Below are 23,424 nucleotides of genomic sequence, written 5' to 3'. Positions count from 1 at the left end.
TACCTCCCTATATGCCACTCTGCCCCATAATATGCCTTTTAACCCCCTAAATGCCAGAGTGGCATATAGGGGTATAAGGCAATTCTGGAGGCAGAGTGGCACATAGGGGGTCAAAAGGCATATCATGGGGCACAGTGGCATATATAGGGTTAAAAGGCGTATCATGGGGCACAGTGGCATTTAGGGGGTATAAGGCATTTCTGGGGCAGAGTGGCAAGCCTGGGGGCAGATGTGCATAACTGGGGGGGCAGGTTGTAAAAAAAAAAAGGAAATAAAAACAAAATATTTTTCTCAATCATAGCTTTTATTAAAAAAATAGTTTACATGAATTCAAATTTACTGGTAAAACTTTTTTCCTATAGGGTCGTCTTATATTCAGGCTTTTTCTTTTTTTTTTCCTAAATTAATATTCAGATTTTGGGGGGTCGTCTTATAATCAGGATCGTCTTATAATCGAGCACATACGGTATTTGCCTCCAAGTTCTATGTTTCTGACGGGGAAAAAAAGCCGCTTATCACTGGATATACTGGAATAAATCAGTAATGATGGCTGCCTGGCCAAATGGGGTTTATTTATAAAAAAGTAAGCTTGACTTGGCTGATCCTTCCTTTGGACCCAACGGTCCCTGCAAGTCCTACTTGAAATCAAGGGGATTTTTATTTGCTGGCTATTTAAAGGGTAAATGTATGGGAATGAAATGAATGCATGATATATATGGAAATACATTATCAATTGAACCTAGTTTCAGCATTAGTGCCTGAGTGATGGTTTAGTTTCCTGTTGAATATGGTCAGAATTGAATGATTACAAGATAAATGTCCTTTTAAATACCGTATTGGCTCGGATATAGGCCGCCCCCGTATATAGGCCGCACCCTAAAAGTTTGGTGCTTTTTTAAAGAAAACGTTTTTTTCTTTAAAAAAGCACCAAAAAAACATGCTGCCACTCTGTCTGTCCCCCCCCCCCCCCCCCCCCGAGATATGCTGCCACTCCCGGGTGTCTTGCGGGGCCGAAGGGGGACATCTATGCAAATCGCATATACAACTCCCGGTGCCGGTACTCAGCGGAATGACACTCGGGAGTCTGCTCTGGTAAGTCCGGGGGGGGGGACGTTCACCGGCGATGCGCTTAGACAACCTCTCGTGCCGGTACTTCCCTCGTGGAAAGTGCCGGCAGGGGAGGCTGTCTGAGCGTATCAGAGAGTAGGATACGGGTCCCCTGCACCGCTGCGGGGGATCTGTATCCTAACCCCGCTGCCTGCCCGGCGCCCGGGACTGCATGTCCCGGACGTCGGGCGCTAGACCCTGAATATAGGCCGCACCCCCACTTTAAAGACTGAAAGTGGGGGGAAAAGTGCGGCCTATATTCGAGCCAATACGGTACGTGGTGTACTCTGTCCATTAAAGTTGCACACCAGCCATCGTATGCGCTTTAATGCATATGTTAGGTGGGTGTCATGTCCTACCTTTTTTGCATGCAGATGCATGGAGTGATTTATCAGACTCTGTTCTATGCATTTGTACTGTTTCCCCACTCACATTTCCTTGGACTGCTGGAGATACATGGCTTCTTACTTCAATATGGCTTCATCATTGATTTAGCTGGAGAGCATTCAGATAAATCCGAGAAGAGAAGTTCTAGACCAAAACTGAAATGGTGGTTCTAACAGTCTTTGAATGAGCTATATTTACCCAGCCCTGTTATCCATGAATTGTAACATGTTGTTTTTTGGTTTTCTTTTAGGTTGAACGCTTGTAGCCACCATGACTGCGATCCAACATTGTTTACGCCCTATTGGGATGCTTCGACACAGAGCAAGTAGCTACTATGCCAACAGAAAAATCAGCCTTTTCTCGGGCTCCCCCTCTGCCTCTCAATGGAGCAAAGTTGTTTCAGATGCAGAGAAGATTGTAGGTTATCCAACTTCATTCATGAGCCTACGCTGCTTACTGAGCGATGAGCTGAGCAACATAGCCATGCAAGTCAGGAAGTTGGTGGGAACAAAGCATCCTTTACTAAATACAGCCAGGTACGGTGACATCCCACTATACATGTTGATATGACAGCATGTCTTAAACCCTTTCGGTACAGTAACCCTTTGAATGAAATATGCAAAGTAAACAAAGCTTTGGTGAAGAATCCAAACTTTCTGTTATTATTGGGAGAGGTCATATCTCGGATAAATGGAAAAAAAAGAAATGTGTTGGTTAGTTATATGGGTGATGCATTTAAAACCGATAAGAATAGATTCAACTCGCCTAATATTTGCCCCTTCCTAATTATTTCTATTTTTGCATATTTGTCATAGACACAGCTAACCCGAGTAAACACAAAATGCAGCTTTTTAATGATTGTTTTATTTTATTTAAGGTAAAGAAGAGTTAATCAAAGCCTATATCACCCAAAAAAAGGCAATTACTTTTGGGTGATATAGGTTTTGATTAACTCTTTTTTTTACCTTAAATAAAAAGAAATAATTTAAAAGCTGCATTGTGTGTTTACTCATGCAGTTTGGCAGGATCTCTTTAAGTAAAATAATGACAATCTGTCAGTGGCCAGCATTACTTCTTTGCCGTAGGGAACGTTAACATCCAAGTGTAAATGTGACGCATCTGTCTGGAATGGAGATCCCTCCTGTATACTTAAACACGCAGGACTTCTGCTGGGGAAGGCCATCGATCAGCTTAGCAGCTCTTCTAGTCTTCAGAAACATTTTGAGTGCAGCAGTAAAACATGTTTATGCCAATATGGACATGTCTAGTATGTATCGGTATGTGTGTGTGTGTGTGTGTGTGTGTGTATATATATATATATATATTATACACATGTATGTAATCTTTTCCCTCTCATTTGTAGCGATCACTATGCACATGCATACTAGGTTCAGTTTGCCAACTATATACATAGCTGCCACCCTGGGGGTTAAAGGACAACTGTATGAAATGCTCCCATCTGATTGGGTGGCTGAAGTGCTCCCCATATTGTGACAAGATGAGCCGCTGCATGCACCAGTAGCGTATTTTTGCCCTAGGCAGCCCCTCTGCCGCATAACAGGGAACCAATCACCCTATTGGGGAATCGGGCTGGTCTCCCCAACAGGCCCACTAACACACTAGATGGCTGTGCTGGAATATGACATCATATCCCGATACCTAGTAATCGGGGCATAGGCGCAGAGGGAACAGATTGTGGCGCTGCCCTGTTTTAAGCCTGGGGCAGCTCTGATGAAATGTAAAGCTACATGTTCAAAATCTTTTCAAAAGATTATTGTTTAATACTTTTTGTGTATATTGTATTCTTTTATAGAAAGTAAAATAAAATGTATGGAACACATGTATATATTCTACCTGTTTACAGTTAATTTTATACATCCAGCAACTCACTTTAAGTGCTCAATAAAAGGCACAGCTAGTACAAAGGTAATATTGACTGCACAGCACCGGTCTTGCCTTGTTAATGCCAAAGTGATTCAATGAAATCATTAATAAAAGCGAAGCAGAGTTTCTTGGTGCTACAAATCATTGCTGGGTTTGGAGAACGTGTTTACATTTAATGTAGGCAGCCATGCTGGGCTAGTAATGCACAATGTGGTGACCCGTTGCTTTAGCTCTTCTGTTGTGTTAATGATTTGACTTGACGCGAGACGACAGGTTGTCATGGTGACGGGAATGTGGAATAGCTTTTCTTTTTTTTTCTGTAAATCGGCGCACATTTGGTTCCCGTGCTACTTACACTGTGCGATTTTATGGCTTTCCAGCCAATTAAGCCCTACAGAGACTATGTGCGTGTGCTTCAGGGAGCTCAGATCCCAGGGTCTTTAACGGATGACTCGATACAACCGAATAATATTCCTCAAATCCACACGTTGGCGGAGGTTGTGAGTTCAAACACGGCAATGCAAATTATCGATCTCTCAGTTTGTATCCTACCTACATTGATCCGTAGAGCATATGAAGCCTTTACATGCTGTACTTAGTTGCTTGAATGGGCAATCCGATGTCCCATGCAGCTATGCAAATGAAAAATGCAAGTTAATTTAATATGTGTTCTTCAACCTGTAGAACCTAAAATAAATGGCTCGTCCATAAATAAAAAACAAATGCTCCATCCGTGTTCCCATTTCTTGCACCACTGTTGGCTGCTTGAAGCAAATCAATGGGAAAGAATCTCACCCAGTGGAGTCATTGGTCCTGCTGGTGAGTATAGCATGCAGGAGACTCAACTTCGGCCAAACGCATCTCCAAGCATGCTTGGGCAACAGACAGGAAAGTGGAAAAATAAATGCAGAGGACATCCCAATGTCACGCGGACTTTGTTGGTGTACGGATTACATGCTTTAGCATAAGAATTGTTTATAATGAACCTATTTTGTAAGCCATATATGCTTTTTTATGTATAGCTTGATTTTGCCTACCTGCTGTGCATCGCAAACAACTGCTGTCTACAAAATATTCAGCGGTTGTACTTCTGGTCTCTGAAGGCTAAACAAATCGTGTTGCTGCTCTGATTACGTTATGAAGCGAAGGAAATCACTGAACACTATCCCTTTGTTGTTTTGGATATTTTGGATTATGCATTTATTAAGCAATACACCTAAATTTGATAGCACTATCTATCTTGGTGTTGCCATTGATATGATGGTTCTTAGCTGTGATCATTTGTTTCTGCTACGTGTAAAGTGGTTAAGCGGTGGATAAAAATACAGAAGGATGCATTGGCTGTTAGTGTTTACTGCAATAAGAAGTAATTTTTGGGTTGGCTGTCAAAATGCAGTTACATGCACGTCTGAAATTTTGAGTTCACATCACTAGGTATGTCCGTTTGGTTCTATATACAGCCAATTACTTTGCCTGAGGGCTTTATAACATGCCAGGATTAATTTTGGAAATTAATTTTCTTGTGTCTGAAAGGTCACCGTATCACCATAGCAGCCACCTAAATGGTCCAATTAGCAGGACCAATCCCAGGGGATGGCTGGCAACTTTTTTTTGGGGGGGGGGGGGGGACACAAACGCAAAGCCAAGTGACACACTTGCAAAAAACGTTCATGCTCATGCACACTTCCACTCATGCTAACATTATATATATATATATATATATATATATATATATAAATAGCTATAGCTATTGTGAGAACGACCACATTTATTATAATTATTGATTTATATAGCGCCATCATATTCTGCAGCGCAGAACTTTGTTTCAAAAATCATATCCATCGTAGTTTTTTGCCTGGCCTTACTATCATTTATTACCATTTACACATTGTGTAATCGCTGCACTTTTTCTAATTGTGTTATTTGGTGTTGAATTTGCAACAAAGTTTTTAAAAAGTGATCTTGTCGCAACTGATGGAATGTGTCTGCTGAGTGCACCATTTCTTTGTTGTCAAGACCCCTTTCCAAAGTTTGTAATAATGTTTTAGAAATAACCCCAACGGGGTAATAGCAGGGTTAAATATATCCCCGATATGCCTTTGTAGTAACAACGATGGCATGTATCATTAATATTTACAGATATTTACAGATGCAGGACAGCAGCTCTTGTCCTGTGTACATTGCGTGATGCCAATCATTCCCTTTATAGTAGGACACCAAAGGAACAAAATGTATTTAAAAGTATATACATTTCAATGATTTGATGCTGTCTCGTTAGGCACGTATTGTCCATCGCTAATTAACTTTATGAATTTTGCCTGTAGTGGAAGCTCAGTTGCTGTGTCAGGTTTTTCTGTTTCTCGTACTGAGAGATTTGTATAGTTTTGATATTGTTTTTAAGGTAACCTGGTCTGTATTACCCATCAGATGTGTACATTGTATTAAGTGTCTGCGGCCTTTGCTGCTTCTCGGTTCCATTCATTATTACAGTGAATGTAATAATTTATCGGGATTTGTAAACTGCAGGTGGCTCCCGTTATGGGAGAAGCTTGGACATATTTTTACATTCAGGCTAAGTGCATGTACATGATGTACATGAAGCAGTTCAGTTAGTAATAGTCTTGCAGTGAAATAAATAACGTGAGTATACAACAGAATATTCGTGATAGTCAGAGGAACGCAATACTGGCGCTGCCTACAGATTATGATGATAACAAATGGATAATAAGGTGACCGGTTGTTTGCAGGAAATCTTTCATTGGTTTCCATTCCTGGAAGTATCACCTGGATTCCTTTTAAGCCTGTGAAATTACAGGCTTAAAGTACAGTGCCGATCTGTAGAACTTTCTCTTACCTGCATCTGAAATCTTGTATAGTTTGAATGGATATGCGAAACTCCTGATATACACAGACTGCGTGTACATTGAACCATTGATGTAAAAGAGACATTTCGTGGGTTAAATTTGTGATCTTAGAATAATGTGATAGTACCATTAATGTTTAAAGACCTGCGTGATCAGCTTCAGGTGGGGCATCATAAACCTTCCAGAGCCTCCCTTTTTGGCAGCACGAATACCATAGAAGGGTTCAGGGACTTAAATTATTTATTAATATGTTTCAGTGCCGTTACATTTATTTGATCGGCGATGGTAGACAAAAGCACATCGGTGCGTAAAATAACATCCTATCCTCTTTCTTTATATGGTCATTTTGTACGTTTTTAATCTTAGACCCTGGTTTTAAGGAGCTAAATCACTTAAACAACTGAAGTCTTTGTAAATAAGTCATAGCGTGTGTTTTAATGTTTACATGCAAGGGAGTATGAACCATTTTGTGAAGACAAACTAGCTTTCGTTGGGTCCCTCTTATCTGTATAATCTGTCAGACGGTAAAACCGCAAGTGAAGGTATGCTTTCATAGATCCAAAGCTCACATTCGAGTGAAATCATACTAGCGTTTCCAGTGTAATTCTGTGGTGTAAAAATAGGAGTCAGACATGCCTACTTTGAAGCAGTAGTTATTTGGGATTGAATGTATCCAGTGTGCTTTATCTTGGTTCGCTGAACACATCTATTTATGGATCAAGAGAGTGCGATTTAAGTCACAGGGAATGTGATATTAGCGCCTACTGTCCACAGATTACTATTTGCTCTTCCTCCTCTTGGTGAGACCATCAGGGAGCTCGCATCCTGCTAAGAGTTCCAGTTTTGGGCCAAATATTTCTGCAGCATCCAAGATTTGCATCAGACAGTCTTGGAGTTGGCTCACTTTCTGGAGGAAAGACAGTCATGTTTTAGAACTCAATGTGTTTAGCAAGGCTTAGGACTGATTAAATGTGGTCAGGGCGTTTGATTTTCACATATTAGACTAGGCTCGTCAAGGTAAAAACTATGCTGAGCTTTGCCTTTTAGAAGAGCCTGGATAGTTTATCAACATGCTGATATAAATGACAAATAAAAATGTATACTGCATGCATGATCATATGGGAATAGATATGGAGTGATCATTAGTATGATACTGCATTGGGCATTTTTTTTGTATTCTGTAAGGTGGAATTGGGGCACTCAGAGGGAGAGTGTCAGCCCATGCACAGTATACGTTGTTACCGTGTCCCAGACAACAGGGAACGAATCCTGCTGGGATAGAATGGCAAAATCAGAAATGTTGGGTGTCATGATCTATGGATATATATATGTGTATGTGTATATGTGTTTGTGTAGTTTTAGTTTCTTTTGTATACAACTGCTACCTTCCTTGCCTGGGGAGCTTCTGTAACGTTAATCACGAGTGTCCAGGAAGAGGAAGTCATTTTGCTGGTTCCACTTCCTGGCTTGCCGGCCATGTGAACATGTGCTGGTGTGACCAACATGTTACATAGAATTTGACGACAGAGAAGAACAATTGATGCCTGATGCCTATCCCATGCATGTTTAAATTCCCCTACTCTATACTCGCCGACTTTTGCTCCAGGTGTCCCAGGACACAAAGGGGGTGGAGTCTAAAGTAGACCGTCACATGGCACTGTGTGACTCCGCCTACTTGAGGCCCCACCCCCTTCTGCTTTAAGGGAGTGCTGCCTGTGCAAAGTGTAATGCTTTGTGCATAGGCAGTATTTTCAAATTTGATAAAACACTGTTCTGCCTACAGAATGCCCCATCACCATATTTTCACTATGTGCTGTGTGCAGATTGGGCCTTGAACATACGGAGTTGTTGATGCTTCTGAAAATCACAATTTTGGGAGATCAGCCAGCCATGACATAAAGTTTATCAGAACTCTCCTGACAAATGTGGTATTGTTGGCACCTATCATCACATGTGCTTAAGGCACCGGACCTTACAAAAAGTGTTTTTATTCAATAAAAATAACCTGAAATGGTGTATCTCTACAAAGAACTGCACACCTATGAAAACCCCCAGCAACGGTTGCCTAATAACCATGAATGCAACAGACTTTTTGAAAAAAGCACTTTCATGCTACCGACTTTCCAAAACTGTGCCATTTTAACACTACAAGTAGACTTCTTCACACCTCCTTTACATTTCTGTCCAGTTGGCATGGGTTGTATTCCCCACATGCCGGTCTGCTTCCAGGCAAAACATCTAGTGGAGAAAAGCTGTGGCCAGAGAAAAATAACCGATGGATATTTCTGGCTTGGTAGGAAAGTCACTTTTATTTTTACCAAATGAATACATTTATTTTTACCCTGGCACGTCATACATGGGAGAGAATGGGGTTAATTCACTTAACCATGAGTTGTCATTTACAATGAATAGGCACCGTTTAGCTCCTTGAATTTACTACGTACTATAGTTGGCCTACCTCGTTGACTTTCTCTCGCAAGAAGGGCTTATGCGCTTATACAATGCTTAGTTAATTTTCCGAGTTCTCAAATATACCCTTACTGGTTTATTGGTGCGTTATGCTGGCACCTTGTAGGGTGCATAGTAATTTTGTTTTCAAGAGTTTTAGCTTATTGTAACTTCATACGGCAGACCATTGGTAGCCCTTGGTAGCTTAAAAATAAATCTCACATGTCCACTTCCAAAGTACCAGGGACTGTTCTGTATAATTCTATATTATAATTATTAGCCCTCGATTGCTGTCAAAATATTATCTGCACAGAAGACATTTTTACATGAATACAATCTTCTGGATGCACCAGAAACACAGAGCCTTGTCATCTATGTGGTCGTAAAGGGAGCCAAACTTTGTGTTCTGTTCTACAAGGAAACGCATTTTTCCATTATACGGATATAAACAACAAATTACACTGCAATCTGAGTTTGTGGTCTTTTTTTGTAATGAAATACCCATGAACACAACTGTGACCCTTGCAGGAAAGTTTATTAGTAGTATTGTAACTGACTGGTTTAATATGTGCCGACAGGTGTTTGGAGCCATTGTTTCTCATGATGCATGAGGTAAGATGGTTGGCACAGACGTTAACCCCATCCAAATTGATGAAGCAAAATTTGCTGGTGGAAGAATGCTAAATAGCGATTACTCTCTTTCTGAAGATAGTGAAGCAAGACTGAAGCAAGTTGGTATTTGTATGCGCAACAGCATGACAGAAACACTCTTTTACCAATCATTCATGTGAATGCAAAACAGGTTCAGTGATTTATTTTGACAAATTGCCTGCATTTGGAAATCTAAATCTCATTGGTTGCAGCCATTTTACGGTGAACCATCAAGAAAAGTTTGTGGATGCGGTGACAGGATTAGTTTGAACGGTCAACGGTTGGATGCCAAAATATGCATTTTGAAGAAATGAGCCATTGAGCCGTTTTAATCACACCTTGATCACATTTGCTGGAAAGTGCTAAGAAAGGATGCAGAAGATTTGTTTCTGGCGTTTCTGAAGGACGTAGGGCAAGGCTAACGTAGCGCCTTGTGATCTTCATATCCAAAGGTGGCTCTAATTATTTAGGGGGCCCTTAACAAGACATTCACATCAGGCACCTCTAGTAGTACAGGCTTACCCAAGAACTTGTTCTTCGTCCTCACCAGCTGCCTATCTCAGCTGTATCAGAAGTACAGCGGACACTTTTGCAGTAGCTGTGAGCTCTGTGGAGGAACACCACATATTGTATATGGTGACAAGCTTGATATTTTGGTGACCAAGGAAGACCCTTAAAATTACATATGTATTACAGCATAGGGTTTCCTTCCAAGGCTGTCAGACCAGGAGCCATGTTTCCAGTGTACTTCTGTTTTCATTCAGGAGTCGCTCTGTTGCTAAACTCAAGTCTATATTTTTTCCTCTCTCTCTCTATGTAAACCTCTGTATGGTTGTTTATGCAAACCTGGTAATACAATTCATGATAAATGACACCCTTTTTGTTAGTTTTATTTAATTTCACCACATCAAGAAAAAACTTTGAATAAGTGTTTACAGCAGATCTTAATAATTCTGTGAGAGCATTGGCAGGGGCTTGTTAATCATGTGATGGGCAGCTTAACCAAACTTATTTATTAAAAATTTAATTTCTTGGTGCTTCTTAAACGGTAATGACGTATTCCTGAATTACCCAGCAAAGCAAACTTGGTTCCAATCTCCTGTTAGATTGGATGAATATTCAGATACCTAGCCAGTGCACCAAGTGACATCATGTTATTCTATCTCTTTATTGTTAGGATAATTTACATTTAGCATGGAGTATGTATTAAAAATTAATTTTTTTAAAATAATCCATTGGTTTGTACAAGTGATTCATTTAGATTGCCAAAAGCGCTTGGCTTTCACTGGGTGCTTTTACTTTTGGCTGCTTTCACTCTCATTATGTTCTACCTTCTATTCCTTTTTATGTGCATTGGCTCTGTAGATGACAAGGAGATTGCAAACACTTGTGATTATTTCCTATCCGAAACATTAATACCAAAGTGTAGCATTTCTTTCTGTCTATCCTGATCATTGCCAATCCAGAATAGTATTGCTTTATAGTCATGGAGAGTTGATCCTCTATTATTATAGTGATCACCTCTAAAGCACATAGAACCCCCTATGTGTGTGAATCGAGAAGGGGTTAATACTCTGATTTTAAATCTAGATTACCCTGTGGTTATATACAATTACATATTACTATTATTTTGAACAGTGCATTTTATCAGCTGGTGGAAAGAAACAAACAGACCCTCTTCTTAATAAATGTATTGTTTGTTTTTTTTAAATTTGATTTGTTTCAACGCGTATATTAAAATAGCTGTGCTGTTTGGTTACATAGGCAAAAATATTTTTTGAATGGTTGCTGGCATCAGAGACTGGGAACGGATCAGACCGAAGGGTAGGAAGGAGTTTATTTAATTTGCAGACCATTTGCGAGATGGGAACTCGGGACTAGGGCTGCAACTAACTATTATTTTAATAATCGATTAGTTGGCCAATTATTTTTTGGATTAATCGGATAAAAAAAAAATTCTATTTTTTTCCAATTTAAAATAATGTAATAAAAAACGTACAATTTACACTTTAATCTCTTTATTGCAATGGCCTCTCTCTCTATTCACCTTCTTATTTTACTGACATAATAAAAGCTACAAGAACCCAAACACAGGTTTTAATGCAAAGTTATTAGTAAATATTAATTCATATGTTAACTATTTTTCATATTTAATAAAAACTATGAGAAGAAAGCCTTGTTTAAATTTTTTTTTATTTACCAAACTGCCCCCGGTTATGCACATCTGGCCCCCAGCTTGCCACTCTGCCCCCATATATGCCTTATACCTCTTATATGCCAGATTCCACTGTGCCCCTGATATGCCTTATACTCCTTATATGCCAGTGATATGCAACTGAGCCCCCTGATATACCTTTTACCCCAGATATGTTTTATGTCCCCCCTAATATGCCTAATATCGATATGCCTTATACCCCCTATATGCCCTGAAATTCATAATACCCCCCATACACCACTATAACTCACCCATACACCACTCTGCCTCCTCCCCCCCTCCCATACTCCACTCTGCCTCCTCCCCCCTCCCATAATCCACTCTGCCTCCTTCACCCTCCCATACACCACTCTGGCTCCTCCCACTCCCATACACCACTTTAGCTCCTCCCCCTCCAATACACCACTTTGGCTCCTCCCCCCTCACATACTCCACTCTGGCTCCTCCCCCCTCCCATACTCCACTCTGCCTCCTGTCAGCAACGGAGGTTCACAAGACACCAGGGAGCTGGGTAGAGAGACAGAGTGGCGTATGGGAGGGGGAGGAGCCAGAGTGGTGTGTGGGAGGGTGGTTCCCATACACCCCTCTGACTCCTCCCCCTCCCATACACCGCTCTGCCTCTCTACCTGGCTCCGTTACTGACAGGCACTTTCACTGCAGCTTCGTAGAAGCCTCAGCGTAAGTGAAGGTGAGTAACGGAGGCTGTCTGTGCGATGCAGACCCCCACCGGCTGACAGGATGATTCTCTGTCAGCCGGTGGGGGACTGCACGATGCGCACAGCCAGCCTCCGTTACTGCCCTTCACTTACGCTGAGGCTGCAAAGTGCCTGTCAGTAACGAGTCGGGAGAGAGGCAGAGTGATGTAAGGGAGGGGGGAGAGAGATGGAAGTGAGAGACCGGCCGACAGTGAGGGGAATCCAGGTCCCCTGCAGCGTTGCGGGGGATCTGGATTCTAGTGTTATAATCCGATCTCTGTTTGAGGTCGGATTATATAAGGAGAGGAGTTTTTCAGAGCATTTGCTCTGAAAAAAACCTCTCTTTATAATCGATAAAAATCGATTCGATTAATTGATAATGAAAATCGTTGACAACGATTTTCATTATCGATTATTATCGATTTTATCGATTCATTGTTTCAGCCCTACTCGGGACCGAATCAGACCGAAGAGTGGGAGGGAGGATATTTTATGTGCAGACTGGAGGGTATTAGGGGGGGGAGTTGATGGAAAAAAGATAGACCGGGGACCGGATCAAACCGAAGGGTGGGAGTTAATACATACCCTACAGCAGTCTGACACATCTTCTCCACTCAGCTCCAAAGTAGCATCTGTCTGTTTAACTTTAAAACAATAGTGAGCGCTGTACCCAGACAAACTAATCGAACGGCAAACTATTCGATAATGAAAATCGTTGGCAACTATTTTTATTATATGTTATCGATTTAGCCGATTAGTTGTTTTAGCCCTACACACAATGCAATGTTACCTGGGCTAGCCCTGCCCCTCACACAGTAAGCCATGCAGTCTTATATGGCTAGCCACACCCCTCCAAATCCACTCTCTTTGAAGAGGGAGCGCTCCAGGTAGCCGGCCCTGGGAAATTCCCAGGTATGCTGGTACTGAGGTGCTGATGCCCGTCTCAATTATAAGGAGCAGGAGAGAGAGCTCTAGCATTGGGCAGGGCAGCCTGGGAAGTTCCCAGGTGTGGGCATTAGGGATTAGGAAAACACACTCTGATTAATAAACATACAAACCCCAAAAAATGCAGTGTCCCTATAAAATTATCAGTTCACTGAAATTTGGGTAGATCATTATATAGTAAATAAATCAAATGAACCTGTATCAATATGATTTAATCACAGTTGGTATATTTGGGCTTTCCTAAGCCAAGTGCTTAGGTTATTTCTGCATATTTCTTGTCACCTTACCAGGCATATTCATATTTGTGGTGACGTGCTCTGCATGACAAGCACTATGAAAACATTTGTAGGGAGCCTGGCCAAGTTTGTGGACTCTGTAGACAGCATAGAATTAACTATTCAATCTCTCATTCTAGTACTTGCAAAAGGTATAATAATCTATCTTTACATTTGTCTGATAGTAGGTCTTGTTGCTAGTATACTTAAGTTATTTAATAAACACACAGAACTACTGCCGCTTTATTGATATGCTGGCAGGCCAAACTAACATGACCACTTTTTACCATCTGTTTATGATGCTATATAAAGAATGCCTTGCTGGTTACCATGGGAACTAGCATTTCCCAAACCATGAGTGTTTGCTTAAATTCTGAAACCTTTTCGTGCCTGATATCACTCCTGTTCTCTCTAATTTTTGATACTCTCCCCTCTTTTGGATGAATAGAAAAGTGCATCTGTCAACCTGTACATCTGTAAAGCTCATTTTAATTTTTTTATGCTTTAAAATTACTGTAATTTAAGTTCTATTGTAAATTTATATTTAATGTCCATTGGCTGTGTGCAAATTATATTGTTTCCATGCTTACATTTTTATGTTTAGAATTTTTTTTTATTTATTTTTAAATAGATGAGTTTTCTTGTATATATACTCACTGGCCACTTTAGCTACACTTGTTCAATTACTTGTTAACACAAATAGTTAATCAGCCAATCACATGTCAGCAACTCAATGCATTTAGGCATGTAGATGTGGTCAAGACAACTTGCTGAAGGTCAAACCGAGCATCCGAATGAGTAAGAAAAGGGGATTTAAGTGACTTTGAACATGGTTGTTCGTGCTAGACAGGCTGGTCTGAGTATTTCAGAAACTGCTGACCTACTGGGATTTTCATGCACAACCATCTCTAGGGTTTACAGAGAATGGTACCAAAAAGAGAAAATATCCAGTGAGCAGCGGTTGTGTGGGCGAAAATGCCTTGTTAGAGGTCAGAGGAGAATGGGCAGACTGGTTCGAGGTGGCAGAAAGGGAACAGTAACTCAAATAACCACTCTTTACAACCAAGGTATACTCTGAACGCACAACACGTCAAACCTTGAAGCAGATTGGCTACAGCAGCAGAAGACCACACCAGGTGCCACTCCTGTCAGCTAAGAACAGGAAACCGAGGCTACAATTCGCTCAGACTGGAAGAATGTTGCCTGGTCTAATGAGTCTCGATTCCAGCTGCCGCATTCAGATGGCAGGGTCATGAAACATGAAAGCATGGATCCATCCTGCCTTGTATCAACGGTTCAATCTGGTGGTGTGATGGTGTGGGGGACACTTTCTTGGCACACTTTGGGCCCCTAGTTTAAACGTGACAGTCTACATGAGTATTGCTGCTGACCATGTCCATCCCTTTATGACCACGCTGTACCCATCTTCTGATGGCTACTTCCAGCAGGATAATGCACCATGTCACAAAGCTCACATCATCTCAAACTGCTTTTTTGGACATGACAATGAGTTCACTGTACTTCAATGGCCTCCACAGTCACCAGATCTCAATCCAGCAGAGCACTGATAAATCTGCACCAACTGCGTGATGCCATCATGTTCCTTTTAGACCAAGATCTCTGAGGAATGTTTCCAGCACCTTGTAGAAAATATGCCACGAAGAATGAAGGCAGTTATGAAAGGCGGTCCAACCCGGTACTGGCAAGGTATACCTAATAAAGTGGCCAGTGATTGTACGTAATATAAGATTAGTTTTTTTTGTGTTTTATTTTTTTTTTTTAAGAGCAAATAGAGGTCTGACTACTAAACTAAGATCCAGATCCCCTGCAGATGACCCCCAAAATGTGATATGCTTAAATCCAATAAGCATTCAAGTTTATACAGCTTGGAGTTGGAAAATGTGCGTAAAAATGATGATATGGTCCTGTTGGGACACCTAATTGTTTTTGGAAAAAAATCAGATCACTTTCAGTGTGTGAAGGTACGCACCAAAATGATTTCTCCAGTTCAAAGCAACACAGTGCAATTTAAAGTATGATAGGTAATTGTAAATTATTATAAAAAATGTATAATATATCTCTAAGTAGAAAAAAGTTTTCCTTTTCTTATTAAGACAGCCGGTATTTATTTGCATTTTCTCTTTAATTACAAGGATACTTTGTTATGCTTTTACTGATTTGCTCTAATTATAGCTGTTTAATTGAAGAAATACAATAAATTATACATACATCCTGTAAGATCAGTAACTTGGCAGTATTAGTGTTTTGCTAATTCAGTGCAGCTGGTAACTTTTTAAAGTCATAATAAAATATTTTGAAATAAAATATGCAAATGAGCATTTTAAGCAAACATTGTAAAAACAAAAACCAAAAAAACTACCACTTTATTTATATTGAGCGTCTAGTAGAAGGTGTAAACGGTCGTGTGAAAAAGTACACACACTTTGAATTCTATGGTTTACTTCACAGGACATAACAATCATCTGTTCCTTAGCAGATCTAAAAATTAAGTAAATAGAACATAAGATGAACAACTACACATGACATATTACACAGTGTAATGATTTATTCAACCAAAATAAAGCCAAAATGGAGAAGCTATGCGTGAAAAACTAAGTACACCTTTTCTGCTTCCATAGGAACTAAGATGCAAAGTGGCAGACAGGAGCTGCTGATCAAATGCCTTGATAAACTGATCATCAGCAAGTGTGCAGTTTGCTGGTCTAGAGCATTCAGGTGTGTGTTAACACAATGCTAAGGAGGAAAGACATCAGTAGTGATCTTAAAGAAGCAATTGTTGCTGCCCATGAATCTGGAAAGAGTTATAAGGCCATTTCCAAACAAGTCCATTATTCTACAGCGAGAAAGATTACTGAAAGAAAAATACTGAACAAGTATGGTTTGTTTAGAAGGGTTGCCAGGAGAAAGCATCTTCTCTCTCTCAAAGAAAACAAACAACACGGTTTAGGTTTGCAAAGCTGCATCTGAACACAGCAGCCGCAGGACCTGGGAACCTTGCAGTCACCGAGTCGGCCTAAAGCTAATCCAAAATCGGGTCATGTAACAGAACAATGATCACAAGCAACTCTACAACATAATGGCTGAAAAAGAAAAGAATTAAGGTTGCAATGGTTCAGTCAAAGTCCAGACCCAATTGAAAGGCTGTAGTAGGACCTTGAAAAACCTGTCCTTAAACAAAAGCCCACAAACCTCAACTAACTGAAGCAACATTTTAATCCCTTAAGGACAATAGGGGTTCTTACTCGTAGTATATTTTGGGACAATGGCTCTTAACATTTTTCAGTGTTGCTATCAACCTGCTAAGAAACAGATGATTGTTTATAATGTTCTGATATGTAAACTATATAAAGTATACTGTGTAAACTTTAGAAAATTTAATTGAAACAACGTGCTCGGAGGCTATAATATATATATATATATATATATATATATAATATATATATATAATGTGTGTTTTATATAGCGCTATCAAATTCCATAGCGCTGTATAATGGGTCTGTATGAAGACTATGAAGTATTTTCTACCAATAAAAAAGGACATTGTTTAAGGCTCATAGTTACACAGTGGAGGTGGACATTTACTGTGTTGTGACTGATGTTTATATTTTAACAGGATATGGATTTAATTTACTAAAAAAAAGTGGCTAGCTGATGGTTGTGGAAGCGTTATATCAGAAACACTATGCCCAAATACTATATTGGGGGGAAAAAACAAAGAATGCAGATGGCAGCAAATTATATTATTGAGACAATCTATGTCACAGGATTTCGGAAGGGAATAACATATCAACTGTTATATTGTGTGTCCTTACCAATAGAATGGTTAAAAGCTCCAGATTTGCAGGATGCGCATCAAGACTTCTAGTAGTAAGGTAGCATGCAGCCATCACGATCTTATGAGCTAAAGCAAATGATTTGATGCCTAGGGAAAGATCAGTGGCCGCGTCCCACTTATGTTATATCTGCTTCTGGAAGGGAGAGGAAAGCACAAGGAAGAGCAGGGCATAGCCAGCAAGCCACTCAAGCGCTCCCCTCACTTTGGAGCACTGGGGACAGCTCCTCTTTGTTATTTTAATCCTGGCCCTGACGATTGGCCTTCCAGAAATCTCACTTTTTTCCCAATAGAGTCCAGGCAAAATGCATTTTTCAACATTATGGAACACATGACTGTAGAAGCATAATACGTCTGCCAGGTGGCTCCTACTTCTGATGTATTTCCGTTCTTACTTATCCCTTGGTATGTAAATTAACGCACATATAAAATCAGCTTCAGTACGGTAATAGCAGTCCATTCAGGTGCTTCTGTCATGTTGAATGTACAGTTCAGTTGTAAGATAGTGCTCTACTTCTCCCCAGGCTTCAATAAGGGTAACAACTCCCTTACGCGCACACATTTAAAAAAAAAAAAAAAAAAAAAAAGTTATTCTGTATGCATGTTGTTGTCAGTGCTAACTTCTCTGGTGATTTTAAGTATAGTATCCAACAGCAGTGATAAGTACATTTACCTCTTTTTTTTATATGGCATGGCCTTTATCGTCTCTGGCAGAATGGTCTCAAATGGTCTCTGGCAGAACACTTGGCCATCTGCTGTCCAGGGTGCTCGGTTCAAATACCGTGATGCACTTTTGGTAAAAATAATCCTTTTTTTCCCCTCTCTCTCCTCATTCTCTGTCTTTTGTTCCAGTTTTTGCTTATGTTGCTCTCTTTTCACTTCTCTCTGGGCATCTGACTGCTGCCACACACTCATCAAATATAATTGCTGCGTCTGGAATTTTTTTCTTTAATGTAATAGTTGATGTGGATCCCTTGGAGGTCTCACATATATTCATTTGACTCCTAAAGCAATGTCCGGAAACCAATGAAGTCCTTTAAAAAAAAAAAAAAAAGTGTCTTGACTCTTACCTGGTTCATTTACGCGTTATATCTATTTAAACTGGTTATTCTGTATTTTGAACAAGCTTTATTATAAACAAAACACTGCTGTACCCTACCGTTACAGGATCATCTAGACATTTAGATGTGAGGTATTAATCTCTGGAGCAGAGGGCTAGATACTGTCAGATAATGCCTTTAGGTTAAGACTTGAACACCTCAAGTGAAGCCGTAGGTGCGAAAGTCATTGGGGGCTGTCTGACAGGCTATGATGGCTCAGTGACTTTTTACTATAAATAACTATGGAAATTTGCATTTCACTTTTTCCAGCCGTTTTTATTTATTTATTTAAGTGGTTTCCATAGCAGCTAACCAGTGGGTAAAGGTGCTGTGCCACTCTCTAGTGTGCTCAGCAAATTACCGTATTTGCCCGATTATAAGACAAGGTTTTTTCCAATACCCCTCGTCTTATAATCGGGGTCGTCTTATAATCAGACCTCAAATAGGTCTGACTATGAGACTAAGATCCAGATCCCCCGCAGCGATGCAGTGTGTTATGCCCCCACCCCCCAACTTACCGGTGCTTCTTAGTCCCGGGTGCTTAGTCCGGGCAGCGCGTAGACCTCTACATGCTGCCTGGACTAAGCACCGGGGACTCAGAAGCACCGGTAAATTTGGAGGAGGGAGAGGGAGGGAGTGTTAAATGGGGGGGCATAAGGCATTTCTGGAGGCAGAGTGCTCTGTGAAAGGCCTTTTAACCCCCTTAATGCCACTCTGCCTCCAGAAATGCCTTTTAACCCTCTAAGCGCCACTCTGCCTCCTGAAATGCCTTATACCTCCCTATATGCCACTCTGCCCCATAATATGCCTTTTAACCCCCTAAATGCCAGAGTGGCATATAGGGTATAAGGCAATTCTGGAGGCAGAGTGGCACATAGGGGGGTCAAAAGGCATATCATGGGGCACAGTGGCATTTAGAGGGTATAAGGCATTTCTGGGGCAGAGTGGCAAGCCTGGGGGCAGATGTGCATAACTGGGGGGGCAGGTTGAAAAAAAGGAAATAAAAACAAAAACAACATATTCTCAATCATAGCTTTTATTAACAAACAATTGTTCACATAGTTTACATGAATTAACATTTACTGATAAAACTTTTTTCCCTATAGGGTCGTCTTATATTCAGGCTTTTTCTTTTTTTTCATGAATTAATATTCAGATTTTGGGGGATCGTCTTATAATCGAGCAAATACGGTAATCTTTTATTCTTTCCCCTGAAGGTTTAATCACATAAAATCAACATACTTTTTAGAAAGCTTTTTTTGTTCTGGTTTTTATGGCAACATTGGCTGCTTTGTGTCACTTAAAGGGACAGTCTGCCCCATGCAGCCTCGCCAAAAAAGCATACATATCAAAATACTTTGTGAGCGCTTTGCAAGTAGGCGGCGGCTACACAGAAATGTAAAGTGGCCACTCGGCTATCATATACATTATGATGGCTGTGATGACCATACCTGGGAACTTCCTGGTTTAGACTAACTGGAGCTCTCTCGTTTCAGGGTTGGGTTGCTTAGTGGGGCAAAGCTACTGGCATAGGTTGGCAGGGTCAGCAGCATGAAAGGTGGGGCTAGTTCCAGAATGCTTAAAACTGTATAGAAGTGGGAGGGAAATAGGGCAGACCCATAGACACACCACAGTGACCTGGGGAATCGAGAGAAGGAACACTCTACCCTTACCTTTAACCCCTTAACAACCAATGATGTGCCTCCATGGCATTAAATAACCTTAGAAAGCGATCTAAGAGATATACTGTATGTATGTATATATATATATATATATATATATATATATTTGTTTGGAGATCTCTGTCCAGTGTCCACCCCACTGCTTTTTAAAAAGTTTGCCTGAGCCAAATAACAATCTTTAATGATCGGAAAGCGATAACACAAAGGATGAATAATCATGTAGCCCTTGAGAACCCAAAGTCAAGATGGCTGCTCACATGAGGGATTTCTACTATGTATATATTGCTTAATTTTATCTGTAAATTCAGTTATTTAGACTTATTGTACAGAACTGTAAAATGTGTTGATCCATGTTCATACCTGGGAAGTTTCTGCAATCCGGCTTCCCGGAGCCTCCCTTGTGGGTATGAGGTCCTGGTGACGCCCATGGGGAAGTGTGCGGGGAGTGGGACGTGCTGTGACGCCCCTCCCATGACTTGGGGTTCCCCCACAGAGACCCCATGAGTGCCTAGGTATGCCTACGTTCTACTATACACTGCAACATTCAGGTGGCAGCCACAAACCTAGATTGTACATTGAAAGTTTAGGACCTTGGATACCTCAGCTGGGCAAAGGCATACACCTCTCCTAATGCTTTCTTCTTGTTCTTCCGCTGCTGTCGAACAGCACTGCAATGTGACAATGTATACTGGTCCTCAATCCAAGGAGGAGGAGTTGGTTGAGAAGTCAGATGTATCCACCTCCACACAGGTACAATTGGGCTGTAGGGGGAAAGCACTGGACCTCATATTTAAAGACTTCCTAAATGCATCTATAGGGTCACTTTTACTGGTTTCTATGTTGTGTTGCTTGTATGAGAAGTTTAGTCTTTCATGGGCTTTTCGTGATTGAAATAGCATTTCTTATTGTACAAAACAAATTAACGAAAAAAGAAAAATCTCATGTAGGTGTCCATTGAATTCTTTGGCAGTAAAATCTCATTATTGGCTGCCTGAGGTTATGGAAGTACATTCCAAATACTATCGCACTCACTTATGTGACTGTCACAATGTGCCTCACTATGAAAGATGATAGGTGATACTTAATTCTTTAACTATGTTATTTTGGCTGAACCTTGCATTGCCATAATGTGACATTTAAGAACAGTGTGGATGAACACATCTGATGTTTGTCACCTATTTAATTGTTTTCCTTCAATATGATTTCCCTTGCTGTTCAGCTGCGTGCTTGTACAAATTTATAGTCTGAAGTGACTTGACGTTTAGCTAACAATAAGATAATGCAACTGTATTGTAATTTGTAAAGGTGTGTATGTTCGTATGCATTAAGAGCTTTAAAAAGTTATGAGTAGTACTCAAGGCCTGAAATTGCTGTCATTGATTATTTTTTGATATATCTCTATAATAAGATAGACTAGGGTAACTTAGAGAGTAATGCAGTATATCATCTCATTGGTTTTGAACAGAAGAAGGGGGATAAATGATCATCCTGTCCACTGTGTCTGCCGTACCACAGGCTTTCTTATCTAGTAACATATACTGTATGGTGCAGCTGCTTGGCAGAACTGCAGATATTTGAGGATCATACCAGTCCATATCATTTTGGAACAGAAATGCACATCATATGTATTACAGTTCATTTACATATGCGGCCAATGTGTCACATTTGTCAAATGATCTATACGCATTCATCCTTTTGTTTTCTGTTTTCTATTCTTTACACCTGGGAATAGGTTTATCAGTTTGTGTTTTTTAAAAAAATCTTAAAACGGTATTATGTTTCCTAACTTATAGCCGAAGGTAAAAAAAAAAAAGTATAAAAAATGAACTTTCGATTTATTTTAATTTGATCTTTTTTTCTTTCTAATTCCAGCAATTCTTATGATATATGCTCTCTCCTTTCAACCCAAATACCATCTTAATCCCCTATTCTTGAAACCACTTACCTCTTTGTTTAGTACATTTTTGTTTGTTTAGTAGATTTCATATAACTGTATTATATAATGTATTCTAATTAATAGGTGAAGAACAGTGTTTATAATCATGTAGAAATACAAAAGATATATTTATGGCATTTAATAAGCCTCTCTTTTATGACAGAACTACAGTAAGTAGTCAGAATAAGCAAACTTGATACCTGCATTTGTTGATTAGTTTTGACATGAAAATAATCAATTTGTTTTGGATGGAAATAATGGGTTTTAATTATGTAAATTTTGTCATTAAAACACACAGAATATTTCAGTGGATTGTAATTGAATTAACTGTGTACACATGTACAATAATATTTTTTACACAAGCTTATCTGATTTAAAGCATTACTTTCTTCCATGGCAGGGCCTTTGTCTATGACAGTCGTAACAATCTACAGATGCGAGGTCTGGTGGTGCTTCTCATCTCTAAAGCAGCAGGACCTAGTAAGGCAGCCGACCACTCCTTCCAGCATGACATGGTTAGCGGAATTTATTCCAGGTGAGTTACAAGAGCATGTGTTGTCCACGTCTTCACAACTATTATAGTTTGATAAGTATGTGTATACATGTAAGCTCAACAAATAACTCCTCAGCCATCAGGAACAGGAAGAACTCTAGCATGCCGCTCGTGGAAATATGTTGATTGGGCCGACATATTTTCATGCCAGCTCATCAGATCTCAGACATACCTCCTGCGAGTGCCACTGTGCATTCTCTCTCATATTCTTTCTCAACGTCTCCTTATCTTCTCCACTTTGTGTCCCTGTTCTTCTCTTGTCTCTCTTTGTTCTCCTGTCTTCTTTCTTCATCTGCTTCTCCCCGGTATTTGCTCTGTTGAACAGAGTTTGCGGAGTACTTCCTCTTTTTCAGCAAATCCAGATGCCTCCAACTCCAGGGTGTGCACAGAGGCTCTGTCCCACAAAAGCACTATGGAAGGCATGGAGGGAAAGATCTGTTTCTGCCTCCTTGCTGGGAGAGTTGTCTTATTTCAGCTTTTAGCCAAGGTTAAAATACATGATGACAGAGATGTGTATCTGTTGACAGAAACACATATTCCATAGCTCTAGTCATTTAGAACATAGGTCTTTTAAATCCATCCTGTGAAGAACAGAGTTGGGGAAACTGGTTTGCAGACATTTTAGTCCCTTCTTGCCACAAGCAGAATATATAATGCAGTTTCAGGATACAGTGTTGAAAAGCCACTGATTTAGTTGTAGATAATGACTTTACAGATGGCGGTAGAAACCTCACATAGAATGTTGTGTATGCTACTGGGGACCCCATCTATTAAATGATAAACATCAAGTTTGCAGAAAAGATGACAGAAAGGGATATGAAACATATGT

General features: G+C 40.2%; 1 protein-coding gene across 1 annotated transcript in view; it reads left to right on the top strand.

Moving 5' to 3' along the window:
• The first annotated feature begins 1,764 nt into the window (after positions 1–1,764).
• LOC149284597 (all trans-polyprenyl-diphosphate synthase PDSS2-like) overlaps positions 1,765–23,424 on the top strand; it is an 88,360-nt gene continuing 66,700 nt past the window's right edge. The window contains exons 1-2 of the mRNA XM_089496458.1: positions 1,765–2,030; positions 22,443–22,577. Of these exons, the coding sequence (XP_089352584.1) occupies positions 1,765–2,030; positions 22,443–22,577 (401 nt within the window). The remainder of the gene's footprint in view (positions 2,031–22,442; positions 22,578–23,424) is intronic.

Source organism: Sceloporus occidentalis, unplaced genomic scaffold (genome assembly GCF_023333645.1).
Source record: "Sceloporus occidentalis isolate IW3139 unplaced genomic scaffold, rSceOcc1.0.p SCAF_90, whole genome shotgun sequence".
NCBI lineage: Eukaryota > Metazoa > Chordata > Lepidosauria > Squamata > Phrynosomatidae > Sceloporus > Sceloporus occidentalis.
This window is presented reverse-complemented; position numbering and strand designations above follow the sequence as displayed.